Source organism: Pelodiscus sinensis, chromosome 5, assembly GCF_052426305.1.
Source record: "Pelodiscus sinensis isolate ZL-2025 chromosome 5, ASM5242630v1, whole genome shotgun sequence".
NCBI lineage: Eukaryota > Metazoa > Chordata > Testudines > Trionychidae > Pelodiscus > Pelodiscus sinensis.
The window spans coordinates 18,078,579-18,091,698 of record NC_143056.1 but is presented as its reverse complement, the minus strand read 5'-3'; the positions used below and the strand labels follow the sequence as shown (position 1 = coordinate 18,091,698).

The 13,120-nt window shown below is 46.7% G+C and overlaps 1 protein-coding gene and 1 long non-coding RNA gene across 2 annotated transcripts; one reads left to right on the top strand and one right to left on the bottom strand.

Annotated features, from left to right (window-relative positions):
• Positions 1 to 2,371: 2,371 nt before the first annotated feature.
• On the bottom strand, positions 2,372 to 4,308 carry LOC142829069 (uncharacterized). The gene is made up of 2 exons (XR_012903281.2): positions 4,225 to 4,308; positions 2,372 to 2,994 (listed from the first exon to the last, which is right to left on the bottom strand). It is a non-coding gene; the product is annotated as an uncharacterized LOC142829069 (long non-coding RNA).
• A 322-nt stretch (positions 4,309 to 4,630) lies between these two features.
• SIVA1 (SIVA1 apoptosis inducing factor) lies at positions 4,631 to 7,214 on the top strand. The gene is made up of 4 exons (XM_075926454.2): positions 4,631 to 4,919; positions 5,489 to 5,695; positions 6,352 to 6,508; positions 6,982 to 7,214. The coding sequence occupies exons 1-4, from the start codon at positions 4,802 to 4,804 to the stop codon at positions 7,037 to 7,039; spliced, it is 540 nt and encodes a 179-aa protein (XP_075782569.2). The 5' UTR covers positions 4,631 to 4,801; the 3' UTR covers positions 7,040 to 7,214.
• The last annotated feature ends 5,906 nt before the right edge of the window (positions 7,215 to 13,120 follow it).

Here is a 13,120-nt window from a genome sequence, read left to right as displayed (position 1 = left end):
ATTTTCGTGACTGTTAGAAGCTAGCAAGCGTCACCAAATCAAATCACAGTCTTCTCTTCTGTTTCCAAGTCACCAGTGGATCTTCCCCAAGGCATATTGCAGCGAGATTAATAAAAATAGTCCTGGATCATTCTACTGGGTGAAGAGTCAACAGACTAGCAGATGAACCGTCACACTCCCTACATGACACCAAGCCCTGTTGAGGCTGATGAGATACAATTATTTTGCCTTTTAGCCTACAAATGGAAGATGCCTGATCAGTAGCAGATGTTGTCAAGGAAGAGGCTTGTGAAGCAATTAAAGAAGAGATGTCAGCACCTGAGGCAGACTTCTAATGGTTGCAACAGAATAATTCTGTGTTTACCCTGGAGTGGATGATGACAGCAAAGATAATCATAACAGAACATCCTGATAATGTCATATGTCAGCCTCAAAGTAAAATGCCCTAAATTCTGCCCTTAATGAAAGATCCTGCGGTGCATTTGTAGCATATGCCTCTCACTTTGAATCCAATTTCTTAGTCTAAGATTAAGAGTTTTAGAATCACCCTCCACTACCAGAACATAACTCTTAACTTTTCTATTTCTCTCTTCACCTGATGTAGAGCAGTTGTGGCCAATCCGCAGCTCGCAAGCCACATGCGGCTCTTCCCCCCCAAAAGTGTGGCTCACGAAGCTGCTCCTTCCAAACAGCTTGGGGCTCTTCCCCCAGCCTCTGGCTCCCCAGCGCTCACTGGGTTGGCAATTCAAAATGGTACCCAAGATAGTGGCCTGATATGGCCAAAAAGCCTAAGCTTGCTTGCTCCTTAAAGGGGCAGCCTCCCTTTTTTTTTTCTTGACAATTCTGGTGCGGCACTTCGCATTTTTCCGCTGCTATTTCAGCTCTCTTTGTTAAATGGGTTGGCCACCCCTGATGTAGAGAATCCAACTCTCAAGCAGAATTTGACTGCATTACATCATCACTTCTTCTCAGCAAATATGCATTGCACCTCAGATGGCATGTGACCATTATTCTTCACCACATTTGGTTCGCTGGTTGGATCATTAGCCTCCCTGGCCCGTCCTGGTTACTGATAGAGAGCATGATGGGAACACTGATCCCACCCTCACCAGTGTTCCCTCTAATTTTTTATGTCCATGTACAGAATGAATTTTGTTATGTGCATCCATATGGAGAGAATGTGCAACATGCCACTTCCATAATGGGGCACACAACAAAATTCTGCACATGGTAATCTGTGATGGAGATAGGGCCAAGGGGTTCGGATTGTGGGAGGAGGATCAGGGTTGTGGGAGATGAGGGCTCTAGCTGGGGTTGAGGCGATTAGGATGCAGGAAGGGGCTCCAGGCTGAGGTCATGGGGTTAGAGCACAGGAGCCAGCTCAAGACAGGAAGTTGGGGTGGGAGTGCGAGGTCTAGGAAGGAGGTAGGGTGTAGAAGGAGGCTCAAGGTTGGTGTATGGGGCCTAGGAGGAAGCTAGGCTGGTGGTACACGGTCTGGGAAGGAGTTAAAGTGCAGGAGAGGGCTAAGGCCTGGGGACTGGAGAATGGGGCAATTAACTGGGGAAGCTCCCATTTGGTGGGGGATGGAGGTGGCTCTGCACAGCCTGTGCTGACCCGCACTTGCCTACAGGCACTGCCCCCTGAAGCTCCTATTGGCCATGATTGGTGTGTTGTTGGCTAATCAGTTCATAATTCTGGTATTCATAACTCTGAGATTCTACTGTACTGCGCACATGTGCCTACAGGGTTTTATGTCCAGGTGAGCACTGGCACCTCCAGCCAGGCTGGGAGCAGGAGTGGCAGTGCATGGAGCTGCTTCCCTGCACCTCCCCTCCTCCCACCTCCCCTGGAAGGGCTGGCCCAGAACACAGGGGCTTTACGATCTGTGTCCCAGGGCCCCGGACTAAGCCCCCCCCAAAACACAGTGCTGTAGCCCCTGAAACCTGTTTCTTAATCCAGCCCTACTGCTGGGGCTGAAGGAATGCGTCTGCCCTGGCCACGGCAGTTCCCTGATGTGACTGGGGGTGTGTGCTTCTTCCTGGGCTGCAGCAGTTGCCTGCTGAACCCAGCAGGGAGCTACTGCAGATAGGGAAGAGATGCACGTGTCTGGCCAGAGGCCAGGAAAAAGGGGCCTCTTCCCTAGCTGTGGCAGTTCCATGTGCAGCAGCCCCTGTGTGGATCTTATTAGGTAGTTGTGCGGCCTGCTGGCCACACAGCTTAGAGCAGTATTTCCCAATTTTATTTGGCCACGGAACCCTTTTAAACGCTAAATAGTTTTGCGGAACCCCTAATAACAGTCTAATATATAGAGCTGAAAAAGTAGACCACAAATAAGTAAGGATAATAATAAACAAATGCTAAACAAGGTCATGAGATCAACATTTAGTTTAATTGCACATATTTAAAAACAAAAATCACATATTATTAATTATTCTTATTTTTAATCATAAAATGTTATTGTAATGGAATTTTCTCATGGAACCCTGGGGTTCCACAGAATATCATTTGGGAAACCCTGGCTTAGAGGGAACTCTGAACCCCACTGATCAGAAGCTGGGAATGGGAGACGGGATGGATGGATTGCTTGATAATTATCTGTTCTGTTCATTCCATCTGGAGCACCTGGCATTGGCCACTGTTCGGAGACAGGATACTAGGCTAGATGGACCTTTGGTCTGACCCAGTATGATTGGCTGTTATTATAATCTCATATTTACCCACCTTTATAAAACAGAGACATCATCATAAGGGTGCTACACAAAGGCTCAAGACTGCAAGGTATGAATGTGTTCCGTGTTGTTTCTTTGAGAAGTCCCCATGGATGCTCCACGCTGGGGTCTTGGTACCATCCCAGTGCCTGGACTGGAGATTTTGAAGCAGTCCCTGCTGGGGCCACAGCATCAACCAGCACATGCATGGCCTGCACTCTCCAATTCCTTCTCAACCACACTCGTCCTGAGATGGAGCTGTACAGTTCTGTTTTTTCGATGATTCTGAAATAGATAGATTCTTAGTTCTTGTTATTAGTGGTGTTATCTAGTCAGTTGTTAGTAGTTTAAAAAACAGAACAAAAAAAACCTTCTTTTCCATCATGCTGAGTTCTCCAGGCTTTAAACACTGTGCCTCCTGCAGAGAGGCAATGCTCATTTCTGACAAACACTTGCAATGCGTCAGATGTTTGGGAAAGCAGCATTCAACTCGGCATTGCCCTCAATGCATCAAACTTAAGGCAAGGGTTGGCAAGGACAAAGATCTCTGATTAGAGCTGATTTTAATGGAGAAGAGTTTACACCCTGCCTCAAACCGAGTACAACCTAGGGAGGTACGGTCACCCCAAGTTCCTCTCAGGGCAAAAAGGCACCAAAGAATAAAAGTTCCTCAGTGCCTCATTGGGAGACCGCCAACAAGAAGCGGTCCCTCTCCGGGCAATTGGCATAGAGGTCTCGCATCAACACTTTTGATGCCCCTAGCACATGCCCCTATTCAAAATAGGAATAAGATCCTCCAGAAAAGGGCTTTATTTCCGGAGGATCGGGGCCAGTGTAGACTCTCTTTTCCGGCTTTTCTAAAAACCGGAAAAAAGCGGCGGACATTTTTATTTAAATGCCGCGGGGGATATTTAAATCCCCCGCGGATTTCCCTATTACGACCTGTGAAATTAACATGCCCCTTTTGGAAAAGGGACCAGTGTAGACGAGCCCAGGTTGTTTGTAACTCTGAATGAAACATTGTACTTGTTCTTTCTAAACTTTACAACTGAACATTGACTTAATACAGCTTTGAAACTTTACTATGCAGAAGACGCAGCTTTTAACCATCTTAATTTAAATGAAACAAGCACAGAAACAGTTTCATTACCTTGACAAAACTTTTTAAAAGAAACTTTCCCTTTATTTTTAGTAGTTTACATTTAACGCAGCATTATGCTGTATCTGTTTTTATTTGGCTATGCTGATGATGTTTGGCTATTCTCTGTTCCAAATGAGGCATGGGGCTGACTGGTCAATTGCTTCTGGTGTACCTCTGAGATGCTAGCTACCTGACTGGGAAGGGGAGTGCCTACAAGGTTCTATGTCCTTAGAGGGAGCAGAGGGCTGCTGGGGGTTGTGTTCCTATACTACTGAGTCACCTGCAGACCTCACCATGTTTCAGGGACATTAGAGCTCTTCTTTTCATCCCATGTTACAGATGGGTAATTAAAGCAGAGAGAGGAAGCGACTTACCCAAACCCAGAGCTAGCGGGGGTAGGGAGGGAGCCTAGAAGCCTTTATTTTCTGTCCCCCTTGCTGCTCAAAGGGGCAGAGGAGTCCTAGCACCCGCACGTGGCTCGCCAAGGTCAGCGGGCTAGTTTACCCGAGCGCCCGCAGGCGGGGCGCCCTGCAGCTCCCAATGGCCGTGGCTCGCTGTTCCCGGCCAATGGGAGCTGGGCAGCGCAGGCCGGGCTGCCAGGATTCCGAGCTCCCAGCCCCCGCCCCTCAAAGCCTCAGGCTGCCTGGGGCGCGGGCGCAGGGCAGGGCAGGGCCACCCCTCAGTCATGCCCCTCCCCCCGCTGTATTTCTCAGCGCGCGAGCCCGCCCCGCCGCTCACTCACGCACCGTCCAATTCCCTCCCCCCGATTGGTCGGGAGTTCGGTGACGTTGCCGGCCCGGGCTGGAAAGTGGGCGGGCCTAGCGCGGCCGGGCTGTCGGCCTGTGGCGGCGCCAGGCTCGCTGGGCCTGGTTCGGCTTCTTCCGCGGCGCCTCCCTAGGGGTGTCGCAGCGTCCCTCCCCCCCCCCCCCCCCCCCCCCCATCCCGGCCGGGATGCCGAAGCGCTCGTGCCCCTTCGGGGACACGGCCCCGCTGCAGCTGAAAACCCGCGTGGGGCTGCGCGAGCTGAGCCGGGGCGTGCGGGGCGAGAAGTACCGGCGGGAGCTCTTCGGTGAGGCGCCGGGCTCGCGTCGCTCCGGGCTTCCCTCCGCGGGGAGAGCGGGAGGTGCCCCCCGGGCTGGCAGAGCCCCGCTGGGGTCTGGCTGGGAGGGGCATTGCGGGGGGGGGGGCGCAGGAACGAGGAGTAGCCCTGTGGCGCCTTAGAGACTAGGAAATACGCAGCTGTAAGTGAGCGGAGGGTTTTGCCTACAAAGCTCCTGGCTCTGTTCGTGGAGTTAGTCTCTCGGGTGCTACAGCACCACTCGGTTACAGACCCACACGGCTGCGCTTCTGAGACTTTTAAGGGCAGCGGAGGGCACGGTCCACAGGCACAGCCCATAAAGCACCAGCTGTCCCGGTCACCCAGGAAACATCCCTAAAATGTAAACTCCTAAGCAGCATTGTCTTACCCGGCCCCACTGTGCACTGCTGCTCTCCCTGGAAGGCGTTTCTTGGTGGGTTCCCAGGCAGATGGTGAAATCCACATGGACCCGTTGGGACACCTGCCCTTCCAGACCTAGGATGAGTTCCTAATGTGACCCCCCCCCCCTCCCTTCTCTCCATCCTGTTGCTGTCTCCCAGAGAAGACTAAGGAGCTACTCTTCCGCGGCGCCCAGGCCTACATGGAGAGCATGTGGAATGGGAACGCAGCAGGGACCTGCACTGTGATGGACTTTCCAGAGCCACTTAAAGATGCCCAGGAAACTTGTGCCAAGTACAGTTGGAATGGACAGCTGCTCATTGGACAAGATGGAAAACTTCTAAGGCATTCCCAAGCAATGGAAAAGAGTAAGTGGCATTTAGCAAAGCCTCTGTTATATCAGCAGATACAGGCTGTCCTCACAAGAAGTCCAAGATACATTCCAGAGAACTTGGACTTATAGCAAAACAACTTAAAGCAGGATTTTTTTCCCCGCAGCTGACTTCCATTTGTGCAAATGGGGGTGAGGGGTTTGCACAATTTAAGAATGGGAAATGGGAGGACTTATAACACATCAGTTCCTACAAGCACTATCAACGTATAGCAGTGATGCCCTGTATCCGCAAAGGCAAGTGTACATCATTAGTCTCCTTCAATGAATGCACAGAACATACCTTTTTCTAGTAGATTTGTCATTTGGCTCCCTTTTAGTTTAAAATATAATTGGATTAAGAGCTGAGATCCTCATAAATGATTTATAAATTAGTTAAATATAATCTCCTTGATAGAGACTTTGGTGGCATGATACACTTAGGATGCCTTTAATGAAACTTTGTAAGTGGGCTATGTTTTGTGCTGATGCCTGCTGTAATACACTTTAGCTGTCAAAATGTCCAAAATCACTAATGTAATTGCAATCATTACATAGATATATCATATGGAGGTAATATACCGTTATAGAATTTTAAACATCTGATGCTGACATTTCCTACTTCATGAATCTAAAAACATATTTCCAAAACAGCATCACCAGTGGGAATATCCAAAGCCTGTTCCTCCTGCATAAGAACTGTTGACATCAAAGAAGCTTGCACACAGTGTGATCGTTTTATATGCCAGAATTGCAGTAAACTCTGCAAGTGCTGTAATGCTGTTGTCTGTTCCGTGTGTTCAATTATCGAGTAAGTGCCTCTGGGATTTTTTTAGACTATACTATTTCAGTATGGGGAGGGATGCAGTATGCAGCAGATTGTGATGGTTCATTCATATGCTGTGCCTTCACATACTGTATTTTCATGCTGTATACAAGTGATCAAGAAACTTTTAGGGGGCACGTAGCTTTGTAATTAAAATATCTGAAACAGGAAAGAATGTTGTGTATGAATTAATTACTGTTAGTGACTCTGCTTTCTGTCCAATTATTCTGGGAGGTGAGAAATGCATGTCTTATAGCTCTGTAGAGCTGATAGAGGGAATACACACTTGTGAAGAATTTACAGTACCATTAGAATTTCTCTAATGTAGACAAATTGAGTATGTCTTAGTTCTTTTAGGATTCTCTTATTTATGGTGGGTTTTGAAGAAAGGAGGGGAAGCTTTATACTGTGTTGAATATAGTGTACATTCTATTGATATGTGATTGTTTCTCTTCTAGTTACAGTGATATTGGCGAGCAAGTTCTCTGCAATGGCTGCTCAATGTTTGAAGCCTGAAACTCTTAATGAACTATCAATACCTCTTCATGGTACTTGATATCTTAGCCATGAAGGCCATGTTTATATTTGGATATCTGATACCACTAGTGTATGGAATTAACAATAAGATTTCTATGCATTGTGTATGACTTTTTTAAATACTGTAGCTAAATAAACTTTTTTGTATGTTGAAGAGATGTCTTAGTCCTTGAAGATAACTAGCCTCAGATAACAGTATTGATAACTATCTTGAACTGGGTACTACTGGCATAGTCGAGCATATTTTTCCAGTACTACAAATAGCATTTGCAACACACATTTTGTGTCAGAAGGTTGTTCTGTGGTTGAAGTCTTTGGATACTGACTTATGGATCAAAATTGTATCAAGAATTAATGTAATGCTTTTTCATAGGGGGATAACATTGTTCTAGACATGCAACCTTTCTTCTGTGAGATGTAAGCACAGGCACTTGTCCTAAGTCACGTGGCTCAAAGCAGAGAACTCGTAATACGGTATGATGTGTAAAACTTTCAACCCTGAGATTCAGGCAGCCGGTAATGTGTGACGGTTCCTTTTAACATAACCTTGGTTTAGAAAAGGTGTAAACATACCTCCCTTTAGAGTTCACATTAGAAATCTAATTGTTCAATGAGCAAGTTTTTATGTCCCTGTATCTGCAAGCTTGCTGTCTATCTCTATTAGAAACTGCAGACTACCAGTGGGGAAGGATACTTTTTCTAAAATATTCACTCTTTTAAAGTACATTTTAAGGGTCATAAAATTATGCCATATACTTTTTTTGGGGGGGGAGGGAGAGGGTTACATCAGCTCTACAGCCTTCCTTCGTCCTTCCATTTTTGTTACAGTAAAAATAGCTTAAACCTGTAGAAATCCTTTGTAGGGATGCAAACGACTAGTCGACTATCGATAAGCAAATGCTTATTGGAGAGTCGACACATAAGTTGACTAGTCGCTTATCCCCCACTGCTGCCTCTATCAGAGGCAGCAAGGGTAGAGGAGGAGGGGCGCTTCAAAACGGCAGCATCACATGGAACCCGGAGACAGACCCTGGGCTCCACATGGCACTACTGCTTTGAAATGCTGCGTACAGCCTGGAACCAGCTGGGGGCTGTATGCAGCGTTTCAAAGCAGCAGGGACTCCCTTGCTGACCCTGAGCTCCATGCAGCACTACTCCTTTGAAACACCACTTCGAAGTAGGTATAAGAGATCCTCCGGAATAGGGCTTTATTCCGGAGGATCGGGCCAGTCTAGACGCTTTTTTCCGGCTTTTCCCCAAGCCGGAAAAAAGCGGCGGACATCTTTATTTAAATCCCGCGGGGGATATTTAAATCCCCGCGGATTTCCCTATTCTGAAGTTGAAAATTAGCATGCCCCTTTCGGAAAAGGGGCCAGTGTAGATGTAGCCATGGAGATTTCATGGCTCAAAATCCCTATTAGTTAGTAATCCTCTTGCCTGTTCCTTCAAAAGGTGGCTGTCATTAGGATGGACACCTCATGCAGAGAATGTAGGTCAGAAGAGAGAACCAGAAAGGGCAAAGAAGTATTTCTCTGGTTTGTCGGGACAGGATAGAAAGTAGATGGGTTTCCTGTACACTATGGATATAACAGAACAGTGGAGTCCCTGTCATTCCACTGCCATAATTACCTTATGTGAAGGTTCTCTGTGTGTACTTCTACGTTGTGCTTTTTTCCAGTGGTGTGTAGTGTATGTAACTGAGTAGCTCTGTCTCACTTCCCAGCATCATATAGTTGCAGTGTAGACTGAGATGAAAAAACAGGACTATGTAGCACTTTAAAGACTAACAAGATGGTTTATTAGGTGATGAGCTTTCATGGGCCAGACCCACCTCCTCAGATCAAATAGTGGAAGAAAATTGTCACAACCATATATACCAAAGGATACAATTTAAAAAAAGGAACACATATGAAAAGGACAAATCAAATTTCAGAACAGAAGGGGGTTGGGGGGGAGGTAAATGTCTGTGAGCTAATGATATTAGAGGTGATAATTGGGGAAGCTATCTTTGTAATGGATAATTAGAGTCTTTATTTCAAACTCAGGTGTAAAGTGTTGAATTTAAGCATGAATGGCAGTTCAGAGGATTAAAAGGCCTTTGAAGCAGGATGCAGGTAATCAAGTCATTGAGACAATGTCCTTTCTGTTTGAAATGGCAAGAAACTGTTTTTTCTTTGTGATCCTGTCTAATATCTATTTTGTGATAGAAATGTAGCCATGTTAGTCTGGTGTAGCTGAAACAAAATACAGGACTATGTAGCATTTTTCATCATGTGTTCATTTTTTTTAATTGTATCCTTTGGTGTATATATGGTTGTGACAATTTTCTTCCACTATTTGATCTGAGGAAGTGGGTCTGGCCCATGAAAGCTCATCACCTAATAAACCATCTTGTTAGTCTTTAAAGTGCTACATAGTCCTGTAATCTGTTTTGTGGGCATTGATCCTTTGGTGAAGTGTCTGAGGCGTTTGTCCAATGTACGAATCAGACGGACACTTTTGGCACATGATAGCGTAAATTATATTTCTGGATGCGCAGGAATATGTGTTCTTGATCTTATAACTCAATTGGTTAGGCCCAATAATGGTATCAGCAGAGTGAATATGTGGACAAAGCTGGCAATGGGGTTTGTTGCAAGGGAAGGTACCGGGGTTGGTATTAGTGTGGTATGTCCTGTGGTTGTTGGTAAGAATCATCTTGAGGTTAGGTGGTTGTCTATAGGAGACTATGGGTCTGTCTCCCAGAGCCTCTTGGAGTTTAGTATCCTGATCCAGTATAGGCTGTAGTTTATTGATAATGTGTTGGACAGGTTTAAGTTGGGGGCTGTAGGTGCTGACAAGTGGTGTTCGATTGTTGGTTTTCTTGGGTCTGTCTTGAAGAAGATGGTTTCTAGGTATTCATCTGGCTCTTTCAATTTGCTTTTTTATTTCTCCGGGTGGGTAGTTGAGGTTTATAAATGCTTGGTAGAGAGCCTGAAGTTTCTGGTCTCTGTCAGTGGGATTAGAGCAGATGCGGATGTATCAAAGGGCTTGGCCATAGATGATGGATCATATGGTGTGTTCTGGGTGGGAGCTGGAAACATGTAGGTAACTGTATGAGTCAGTGGGCTTTCTGCAGAGAGTGGTATCTAATTTTCCATTGCTGGTTTGTACTGTGGTGTCCAGGAAATGGATCTCTCGTGTAGAATGGTCCAGGCTGAGATTGATGGTGGGGTGTAGGTTGTTAAAATATCTGTGGAATGTCTCCAGTGTTTCTTGGCCATGTGTTCAGATCATGAAGATGTCATTGATGTAGTGTAAGTAGAGAAGGGGTAAAAGGGGACAGGAGTTGAGGAAACGTTGTTCTAGGTCAGCCATAAAGATATTAGCATACTGTGGGGCCATGCTTGTACCCATGGCTGTGCCGCTGATCTGGAGGTACAAGTTCTCAAACTAGAAATAATGTTAGGCATTCCTTCATCAGACTTCTTGGTGAAGACCAAAACAAAGAAGTCATTAAGCATCTCTTCCATTTCCAAGTTTCCTGTTACTGTTTCTTCCTCCTCACTGAGCAGTGGGCCTACCCTGTTCTTGGTCTTCCTCTTGCTTCTAATGTATTTATAAAAAGTCTTCTTGTTTCCCTTTATTCCTATAGCTAGTTTGAGCTCATTTTGTGCTTTTGCCTTTCTAATCTTGCCCCTGCATTCATGTGTTGTTTGCCTATATTCTTTGTAATTTGTCCTAGTTTCCATTTTTTATAGGATTCTTTATTTTTAGATCATACAAGATCTCGTGTTAAAGCCAAGGCGGTCTTTTCCCATATTTTCTATCTTTCCGACGCAGCAGAATAGCTTGCTTTTGGGCCCTTAACAATGTCCCTTTGAAAAACTGCCAACTCTCCTCAGTTGTTTGTCCCTTCAGTCTTGATTCCCATGGGACCTTACCTATCAGCTCTCTAAGCTTACTAAAATCCGCCTTCCTGAAATCTTTTGTCTCTATTTTGCTTTTCTCCCTTCTACCCTTCCTTAGAATTGTGAACTCTATGATTTCATGATCACTTTCACCCAAGCTGCCTTCCACTTTCAAATTCTCAACCAGTTCCTCCCTATTTGTTAAAATCAAATCTAGAACAGCTTCCCCCCAATAGCTTTTTCAACCTTCTGAAATAAAAAGTTGTCACACCAATGCAGTCCAAGAACTTATTGGATAGTCTGTGACCCGCTGTGTTATTTTCCCAACATATATCTGGATAGTTGAAGTCCCCCATCACCACCAAATCTTGGGCTTTGGATGATTTTGTTAATTTAAAAAAAGCCTCATCCACCTCTTCCACCTGGGTAGGTGGCCTGTAGTAGACTCCTGGCATGACATCACCCTTGTTTTTTACCCCTTTTAGCCTAACCCAGAGACTCTCAACACTTCCATCTCCACCTCAGTCCAAGTGTGTACATTTTTAATATATAAGGCAACACATCCTCCCTTTTTTCCCTGTCTATCCTTCCTCAGCAAGTTGTACCCTTCCATCCCAACATTCTGATCATGTGTATTATCCCACCAAGTTTCTGTGATGCCAACAATGTCATAGTTGTATTTATTTATTAGCACTTCCCGTTCTTCCTGCTTATTACCCATACTTCTTACATTTGTATAAAGGCATCTAAAGATACTGATTTGATCTTGCCTCCCAGTTTTGCCCTGACCCTCCTCTCTCTCTGCCATTATAGCCCATTCTCCCTCCCATTTCCGACCCATCTCCCAGGTCTCCATGTTCTTCACTTACCCATGGGCTTTGCTCACCTTAATAGGAGTGTTGTGAACAAGACATGAGAAGTCATTCTTCTGCTCTACTCTGCACTGATTAGGCCTCAGTTGGAGTATTGTGTCCAGTTCTGGGCACCACATTTCAAGAAAGATGTGGAGAAATTAGAGAAGGTCCAGAGAAGAGCAACAAAAATGATTAAAAGTCTAGAAAACAAGAGCTATGAGGAAAGACTGAAATAACTGGGCTTGTTTAGAAAGAAGGGACATGGTAGCAGTTTTCAAGTATCTAAAATGGTGTTATAAGGAGGAGGGAGGAAAAATTGTTCTCCCTGGCCTCTGAGGATAGGACAAAATGCAATGGACTTAAATTGCAGCAAGGGAGGATAGGATATCAGGAAAAACTTCCTGCCTGTCAGGAAGAACATTAGAATAAATTGCCTAAGGGGGTTGTGGAATCTCCATCACTGGAGATATTTAAGAGCAGGTTAGACAGACACCCGTCATGGATGATCTAGACCAGTGGTGGCCAACTCACAGCTCACAAACCGCATGAGGCTTACAAAGGAAAAAAATTGCAGCTCCTGACAGAACCGGGACAAACCCGGAACCACTCAGGTCAGCTGGTCTCACGGCCAGGCGGCTCTGAGCCGCATGCGTGCTCACGGCCCATGCCGTTCTGTTCATGGCCCCCAGCATCCCAGCCTGCACGTACTAGCAGCCAGCCGCTGAGCACAGACAGTGGCAGTGGCAGTGGCCGTGGCGCTTCCGGTTCCAGCTCCAGGTGTGGCAGTGCCTCCAGGTCTGGGACCTGGGCAAAAGGTTGGGAGTGGGGGGGGGGGGGAAGGATTGGGTTAGAGCAGGAGCGAGATACCTGGCTCTGGAGAAGGGAGAGGAGGGGGGATCGGGTTGGGGGGGGGGGTGCGCATGGCGTCCCGGCCAGCACACGCTCAAAGCCTGCTGCTCCGTGCATGCGCCCAGCGCCTGGGGAGCAGCAGCAGCTCTGCTCTGGGACTCGGGCATAAGGTTGGGGGGAGGTGGATTGGGTTACAGTGGGGAAGGGTCGGGGAGTTGGACTGGGTGGGGTTGGGGGTGTGCATGGTGTCCCAGCATTCCAGCCAGCACATGCTCAAAGCCTGCTGCTCAGAGCATGCGCCCCAGTGCCTGGGGAGATGCATGTGGCAGTAGCAGCAGCGGCTCTGGCTCCAGGACCCAAACATAAGGTTGTGGGGAGGGGGATTGGGTTAGAGCAGGGATGGGGTCCTGGCTGTGGGGGAGGGGAGGGGAGGAGACAGGATGGTGAATGGGTTGGGGGGGAGGGAA